The sequence below is a fragment of the Adelges cooleyi genome, unplaced genomic scaffold (genome assembly GCF_023614345.1).
Source record: "Adelges cooleyi isolate 19-005CV unplaced genomic scaffold, UGA_ACOO_1.1 ACOO_flye_CR_arks_rails_tigmint_CR_PRNA_11, whole genome shotgun sequence".
In the NCBI taxonomy this organism is placed as follows: domain Eukaryota; kingdom Metazoa; phylum Arthropoda; class Insecta; order Hemiptera; family Adelgidae; genus Adelges; species Adelges cooleyi.
Window position 1 is genome coordinate 750226 of NW_026095763.1, and position 9477 is coordinate 759702.

The following is a 9477-nucleotide window of genomic DNA, read 5'->3' on the forward strand; positions in this document are numbered from 1 at the left end:
CTAAAGTTTGTACTAAAAATTGGTCTAATATATACCCTATTACGAACTGCGAAATAATGTAAAAATACGACGACAGATTTTTTTCCTATCAAAGAACACCGGATTTTTGAACTTAAACTATAAAATTTATAATTTTGTACATCCATGATTAATATACTTATCAAGTGTACACCACTTTTATAATTTACGGCCTAATTGTTGATTCAATTCAAAAAATATTTTGTTATTATGCTGATAAACCATTTATGGAATCAGTAGAAATAATATATTTATGAAATGAATTTACATTTTTATTGAGTATAACATTATTTTTCGTTAAGTCTCTGATGTGAAACCCAAATTTCAATAACACTTGCCTCATAGCCTATGAGTCATAGGTGCGATTGGAGGTTTTTTTTACTGTTTATACATTTTTTCAGTTGTTTTATAAACCGAATTTTATGTTATTTTTTTTATATATTTGAACAAACAAGCATCCAAGGTAGAACTCTACTTTTCTTAAGATAAAGCAAATCCTTGTTTTGTTTTTGTTCTGATTTCAGACTTAATATTATAGTTGTTATTTATAATCAATATAAATTACACATGTAATATTTAGTAGTATGACTAAATTCCGACACAATTACTTTTCAGTTTTAGACGCATAGACTATCTCTTAAAAATGTATCTCTTATGTGTTTAATCCCACAATTTGTATTGCTATAAAATGCGCGGCTATTATGAAAACATGTTGTTAGCAAAGTTAATATGTTGTTTATTACAACGACTGTTGCGATGTAAATATATCCCAATACCTCTATAATAATTTTTAACGACTTATGAACAAAACTTGCAAATTTTTGGCTCTAAAAAGTAAAAAAAAAAAATTATAACGATTACTCTACAATTGGCTACAATTCCTATTAAAGACATTTTAACACTTAAGGACAAAATACCTAAATAGAGTTTACATTATAAAGAAAATAATACATATTCTAATATTTTGTATTAAAAAAAAAAATTATAGCCTATAAAAATACACTTTTAATGCACACAATTCAAGTACGTAAGGGAAAAGTTTGGGTTCAACCAATAGCCCTCCTCACCAAGCATCCGCTATTGTCTCTACAGTCTAACGATTTATATAATATTTCAACTTAAAGTAAATGAAGGAATTTTGGTATAATATCCCCCCTTGTAAATGCCCTGGACGCAAGGTCCTTGTTTTTTATCATTCATATTATAACATGCATTTTGAATTTTAGTTAAAATACCTGTGTTGTACGAAAACCAACGATATGTTTTCATAAAATTCAGTATTTTTCACAATGTATGTTGAAATGTAAACAAATAAATAATAACTGTTGGCATAAATGTAATACATTTTATAAATTGTATTCTGTTGTTTTGGATAAAAAGTTTTTTGTATGAACTTATACTGTCATATAATATTATAAGGGAATCTAAATGCTTGAACACAATAAATATAAAATATGTTATTAAAAATACCAGATATCCAATAGGGCTATAATTTAAATTAGAATACATCATTTCAAAGATTCGTTTATTCAAATAGTTATAAAAATATTTACATTTTGAATTAGATTGTAATTCCTACTTAAGTCGACGTTGAAGATTGTTAGTACTTAAAAATATTTTTTGTCCGATTCTACCCAGCCCGGACCGATCTAGCCAAATAAAATATATGTTAATGACTGGCTAAATGTTCGAAAATTAAATGTAAATACACTATTTACAAAGCCTTCTTCGTAAACAAATTGTATACATTTGTGTTAAAACCCGATCTCTACGAGGTACCATCTTTATTCCCGCAACTTGTTGTACACATTTTGATCATATTATCATATTGGCACCGAAAATCTTGAAGGGTTTAAAATCACTTGTAATTAAAAATCTGTGTTTATTATGATCCATTATTTTATTTTGCGTCCAGGGCATTTACAAGGGGGGATATTATACCAAAATCCCTTCATTTACTTAAAGTTGAAATATTATATAAATCGTTAGACTGTAGAGACAATAGCGGATGCTTGGTGAGGAGGGCTATTGGTTGAACCCAAACTTTTCCCTTACGTACTTGAATTGTGTGCATTAAAAGTGTATTTTTATAGGCTATAATTTTTTTTTTTTAATATAAAATATTAGAATATGTATTATTTTCTTTATAATGTAAACTCTATTTAGGTATTTTGTCCTTAAGTGTTAAAATGTCTTTAATAGGAATTGTAGCCAATTGTAGAGTAATCGTTATGATTTTTTTTTTTACTTTTTAGAGCCAAAAATTTGCAAGTTTTGTTCATAAGTCGTTAAAAATTATAAGAATACGATCTTTAGAGGTATTGTGATATATTTACAAAAAAAATTCGTTTTATAAAACAACTGAAAAAATGTATAAACAGTAAAAAAAAACCTCCAATCGCACCTATGACTCATAGGCTATGAGGCAAGTGTTATTGAAATTTGGGTTTCACATCAGAGACTTAACGAAAAATAATGTTATATTCAATAAAAATGTAAATTCATTTCATAAATATATTATTTCTACTGATTCCATAAATGTTTTATCAGCATAATAACAAAATATTTTTTAGAATTGAATCAACGATTAGGCCGTAAATTATAAAAGTGGTGTACACTTGATAAGTATATTAATCATGGATGTATAAAATTATAAATTTAAAGTTTAAGTTCAAAAATCCGGTGTTCTTTGATAGTAAAAAAATCTGTCGTCGTATTTTTACATTATTTTGCAGTTCGTAATAGGGTATATATTAGACCAATTTTTAGTACAAACTATAGATCACAAATCTTAAAAACACGGTTAAAATACTAAAATGTTACCCCTCTTCAAGAGAAGAAGTGTGATGAAATTTTGGTCGAAAAATAATTTGTTAAAGAGGCATACCCAATTGCATTGACTTAATTTTTTATTCGGGGGAGGGGTTGATCTCTATTTTTAAGATTGAAGAAGTGAAATTTTTTATTATTTACAGCCACACCCCCATGCGTTAACTAGATGCAATTATTAGTGATTGATAAACTGGTTGATCAAGTAATTGCTGAAAATGTAAATAAATCAAAACCCTTCTCAACGCAGAGTAACCATCGTCGGAAAAAAACTATTTATGAGAAATTATTATTTCAGAACTGAGTATCACTGGGTTCACTGATGTTATAACTGATTTGATATTATAGTAAAGTGTTTTTCACAATAACTGAATTTCTAGAATTTGGTCACACAAGTTGAGGAGGGTTTCAGTTATTAGTAAATGACGAAATGCACCGTCTGGTTTTATATAATCTATGGTTTAACAGGCGGAGCCTTAAACATAAGTGGTCAAGATCAAGGTTTTTGGGCATGCCTTTCTTACCGCAGCGACTTCCTATTTTGTGCTACTCGCATAAGCAGACAGACGTTTTGAATCTAATAGGCGAAAAACATTGGTGGGCAAAAGATGTAGCTTTGAAAATATATTTTGGAATATTTAATGATCCTTCGAATTTACTTATTAATACCAGTATTCGAGCTATAGTAATAATAATTGAATTCTATTTTGGGATTTATTTACAATTACGTTATTTTTAAATACTAAGAGTAGTTTAAACGCTCAATCAGGTTATCGTTTTATTGCAAATATACCAAATTTTCTTTAATTTGCAAAATATCAATTTTATTAGCTATAATTTGCAGCAAAAAAAATCATATTTTGTCTAAAATAGTTACATGTTTATATTGACGAAACATTAACACACCCAATTTACGAATCTGAGTGGATACAATGTAATTAATCACATTAAATTACAATGGCTTCTTTATAAAAAAAAAACTGTAATCTCCGTACAAATTTGATTCTATATTTTTATTCTGGGTTAAAAAACAGTCGAATCTGATATTTGTATTGTTGCGTGTTTTTTGTATGTTATCGTTTGCACAAATTGTTTTGTAAGTTTAAAATTGTGTACACAGACCTCCGCTGAGACCCCATCTTTACTATATCGTTACTCATACTACTATAGTATTAAGTAAATTTAATATTATTCTCTACTTGGTATTAAGCTTCAGAGTAATATTACTATAATATTCATAACGAAAATTGACAAATGTTGCTTATGTTAACCAATTTGCATAAACAGTTCTGCAAAATACATCTAGATATTATTGTTTCGGTCGGCAATACATAAGCCATTTGATCAATCGTAAAAAAACCATTGAAGCAGCCAGTACAACTATTTTTGCAATTATTTGGTAAGTAATATACGAAACTGTTTTTTTATATTTTCTAAATGTAGAATGTATTAAATGTTACAAAATAATAATTTTAAATACAATTACTTAAAAAAAACACTTATAGACTATTTAAATGATATTTTTTAAAATTATTTTAATATATTTTTTAACAAAGAACTTTGAATAATTTGTTATCTAGGTAATTATTTAGTATATTTTATTAGAATGATGCAAAACTCTTGTTATAACTACGCATTGCATAGTAAGCATAGTACTTATCAAAGCGTTTATTTGAAAGTGATTTTGTCCTAGTAAGCTTGTACAGTGGGGTCGAGGCATAATGTGACCAAAGCAATAGGTACGGAGAGGTTACAGGTCTACAGGAATTATTTTTTAACAAAAGTGACAGAACCACTTTCAAATAAGCACTTTGATTTTAATTTTTTACAGTTATTATTAAAAAAAAAATATTTCGTATATTCTTGATGTTTGTTTATGTTAAATGTTATTAATTTTAGTTGAAATAGCTTAAAAATTGCATTTAATTTATATTGAAATAATTAATTTACTGAAAATGATTTTAAAATTGTGTACGACCGATACCTTGAAAATGTTGTGAAGAATTCAAATGTTTTTTTAAAAACTTAAATCGATGTATTCTTAAGGACACTACGTTTGAAGTAAAAAACTATGTTTTTGTACAAAAATAAATCTTATATGCGTTATAAAAGTTGAAAAAAAAATATCAAAATAGATACTTCTTTCATATGGTAATATTTATTTAAACATTTTAGTCAAAAATTACCTATACAATGCGCCTTGATAAATTCTAGTTTAGAGGCCCCTTAAGTACTTTAAAAAACGTTATCAAAAACTTGTTATCGACCATTCAACATTTTTAGTAAACCAGTCTCAAATTAAAAGTTATTGAAGTGCATGAGTAGTGTTATAAATGCCGGTTCTGGGCATCACAGGGATGCCGCCAGCCGGTTCTAGGCATCAAAGATGCCGCCGCACAGTGTTTTCAATCTTATCGTAGCCGGCCAAAAATAGAATTTTACTATAATCTGATATTATTTTTAAGTATAAGTATCGTACAGTTCATAAGTTTTAGAAAGCTAAATTACCACTCGCTAACGTTTTATCGACTTTTATACTACACGTATACTGCATAACTATGTCACAAAAATGTAGAAATCGTTCATTTCTTCTTTGGAAATACTCATTGGACGTTGTGAGATTATTGACCATACTAGAATTTTATTTTTATTTTTCAAAAAATGGAGATCAATATAATTGGTAAGTATTGACTAAAATTACGATTTTGAGCGACGCGGTGCAGATATTAGTATTATTTATGAAAGGGTAATTATTTATATTATGTAAAACGCAGTATTAAAACCTATGTTTCTTAAATCAAATAGCATGGCAAAAAAAAATTAGGGATTATTAGAGGTTGTTACTTAATATGGTCATGTTCTAAATTTTCTCCTCTATAAAATCGATTAAATTAGAAATGCCGCATCTTGCTGCTTTTTTGCTAATTTTTAATTAAAATTTGCAATTAAACTCTTAATTGCAGAACACTTTGAATTTAAACAACTCATTTTAACTACATTTTAACTACTCACTTTTTTTTTATCTTCGATGTTTCTTTTTTTTTTTTATTAAATATAATAATAATAATATTTAGTTCAAATTATTATAACACTCACAGTAAAAATATTGCATTCTATGTATTATGTTAATATAATTTATTTACATTAACGTTCTCTAGTTTGTACAATATTTATTTTCTATTCTATCGTGAATAATTAACTGTAATTTTGTTAATAAAACTAGTATGTCATTATTTTTATTCATATTAGTACAATTTTATATCATTAACGAATTTTGACCAGCTAAAATAGCAATTGAAAACACTGTGCGCCGTCAATTAAAAACCCATTATCACAACAGTGTAGTCACATATGCATGGCGGTTCTAGGCATCAAAGGAAGCCGCGGGCAATTAAAAACCCATCAAAATTGCAATGTTATCACAGGTACTTGCCGCGGGCACTTAAAATTCCAATGTTATCACAGGTGCATGCCGCGGGCAATTAAAAACCTATTAAAATTCCAATGTTATCAATGGAAAGTGCTGACGTGTATAATTTTTTTGCAAAAATTGACGTCACACGAGTGTACTTATGCTGCCGTCGTATCCTCGCGGTGACGTCAAATCGGAATATTATCATACTCTTATCCCACACAGATTTATGACCTAACCTAATGGGAAAAAAATGTTTTATGAGTAACCAAAAGTCAAACGTGTGACATGTTTATCATTGCTGCGCGCGTGTAATCTCTTCTATATGGTACACTCACATTCGTGTGTGATAAGATTGTGTTATCTTTTTAATGGTTATAATATATTGGGTTTTTCATAAATTAAATTTTAGTTTAGTGTGAGTAGTGAGTCAAGATGGACTTGTCAAAAAAATCGATAAACAACTTGAAAGATTATTTATAACGTTTCCAGAACAAAACACGTTTTTCAAAAGAGTAGCAAAAATGTCTAGAAAATATTCAATTATGAAAAACATGTCCCAGCAATATGATTTTTTTACAGCAGATTTCGACGGTAAATATTCGAAATGTATTTGTAATTCTACCGGAGAGGAACAAATCGATGGACCGTGTCCATGTTCAATCATCGTAAGTATATACAATGATCTTCAAGAGGAGATAAACACAATTATGAGTGGGGAACTGGTATGATGTTGGTAACAAAAATAAAATAATCTCGAAATGAATATTAGTTGTCAAATAAGTGTACGGAAAATGAGAGTCAGTAGTCTACAGCAGTTCGTCAAGATGGCAAGCCAACAGAAACAGCAGCAACAACAACACTCATTTATGAACCATATAACGGCTACAATGTGTCCAATCCGGAAAATAGACATTTCGCTGACTCTCGAAATGGCAAAGCGGATGTATAAATTAAAGAATAAAATATTTGATAACGTATACCGAAAGTTGATACTTACAAGACCACGGATCGTACGAGAAATAAAAATGATAATGAAACATGTTGTCAACAACATTGATAATGATACTGACAAACTGACAATGCCAAAAAATAAAATTAACGAGTGTATGATATATTTTCATGAAATCATAAACACCGAGTAGGTATATGGAGAAATGTTTGGATTTCGCTTCAAGAATCATTTTTGTAAAAAACAGTCCTAGAATAAAGGTATTAATTTTTTGTAAACGATGAAAAATCTTACTTCTTATAATTTGCTAAATCTTATAATTTGTTTGCAGGGTAAATATTTCAACATATTTGCCGATTTGGATCTGATAAGATATTATTATTTAAACAAAATATATATACAATTATAATTTCCTAACTTCTCCACTAAATGCGTTGTACTCCATCTGACAGTCGTGTATAATAACACAGTACAATGAAGTGTTTTGTGGAAAAGCTTTGGCGCATTCAAAGTCTATACGTAAGTCAACCGTAGACGATTTAACAGTGTCATTCTGTTTCGAACAGTCAATGACTATGATTGGTCCAAGATTCTTGTAGTGGACACGGTCCAGTAAAGGTTGAGGATTGGTACGTCCATAGTATATTGTTTGAAAACGAGTGTACGCATTGTACATTGAAGTGTGTTTGTCAGCTTCAAAATCAGCATTGTAGTTTTCGTACGGATACTCGTCAGAGTTCAAGTAAGCCTTGACATTGCACAGTGTACAGTGATGAAAGTCCGACTGAGATAGTATGGAATGTTCTTTGCCCAGTGCTATTAGCAAATACCGTGGTTTCTCAACGTTTGAAAACGTTCGTACCGACCATGTGTGATGAGTGGTTTGAGGTACCAAAGGATACACCGCAATGACCCAGTGTTGATATTCCAAAGGCAACCACCGCTTTCCGTCCAGAATACGCATTAGACCCAATTCTGTTTTCACATTGGGTTCAAAGTATTTCACGATCCATTTGATTTTAGTAATTTTCACTGTGGTATGTTTGAGTAAGTCAACGTTTGCCGGGGTATTCACTTCAGTCTTCATGCTCTCATCCGGTTGTATCAACTCTATGGCTTCAATGTCTCGGCTCGATCGGATGAGCACAAGTGATTGTGTACAGTTGATCAGAACACGACGGAACCGTTCGAAAAAGCCCATGCAAGCCGATAGTGCAACAAACTCTGTCGTGTCCATCAGGTCTCGACTGGTCTGGTTGTCATTGATGTGTTTCCATCCGGCCGGTTGCATCCGTGTGATATCGCTGGGAGTAAAAGAACAAAATCCTTTGATTGTAGTCACTACTCCGACGTTTTTAACCTTGTCAATCTCCTTGCCGTGAACTTCGTACCGGATCTCATCAAACAAATGCATGAGTCCGTTCTGGGTAAGCATCATTTCGCCCGAAGCAGCCGCAGGCGGCAGGTTTATCCAAGTACCCTTCAATTTGCAAGTAACTTTCGACGGGCACAGTAAACTTTTTCTTATTGAGCACTTCGATACGAATCTCATCATTGTTCTCGTACGCATTGTTGAAACTCTGATGTTCCAGATAGTATTTACGTTTGATACTATCATCGTGATGATATTTTTCCATTACGTTTAAATAGTCAGCCATGTTTTGATAATGTATTGAGGATACGACAACCCAAACGTTTCAAAAATATAATACTCTTGTGAGAGTGTTTTACTGTTACGACGATGAGGACGACGACGACGATGACGTATCTGCTTAGGTAAACGACGATTGATCCTCTTGGTTGTCTGCGACCGATTGATTCGCTTTGACCTCGACGATGTCGACGACAGCTTTTTTGGCATACAAACCTGGCAATAATAAGTTATTTATGTAATAATATTAAATGAAATTAGTGAACTATTTATTTTTTATATAACTATTTATTTTTCAAATAATCAAAATTTATAAATTATAAAAATATTAAACAATTTTCTTAACCAATTAAGTTGTAAATTATTTGCTTGCAAAAATGATCATATTTGTAATACAAATTTGTATAAGGAAATCATATATTTAAATATTGGTATACGGATGGTGCCCGGCGCCCGCAGTAATTACATGTACGAAATATACAAAATAATTCCGTACACAAACGATTTTGTATTTAATTTAATTGAAATTAATTAACTACTTATTGAATGTGCTACTTAAAAAGGTTATTTTATTAATTAACAGTTATAAACATGTGATAAGATTATAATTCCCAT

The 9477-nt window shown here is 30.2% G+C and overlaps 1 protein-coding gene across 1 annotated transcript; it reads right to left on the reverse strand.

The window, feature by feature from the left end:
• Positions 1 to 7614: 7614 nt before the first annotated feature.
• On the reverse strand, positions 7615 to 8766 carry LOC126847611 (uncharacterized). Its single transcript, XM_050587917.1, has one exon. The coding sequence runs from the start codon at positions 8764 to 8766 to the stop codon at positions 7615 to 7617; it is 1152 nt and encodes a 383-aa protein (XP_050443874.1).
• Between the last annotated feature and the right edge of the window lie 711 nt (positions 8767 to 9477).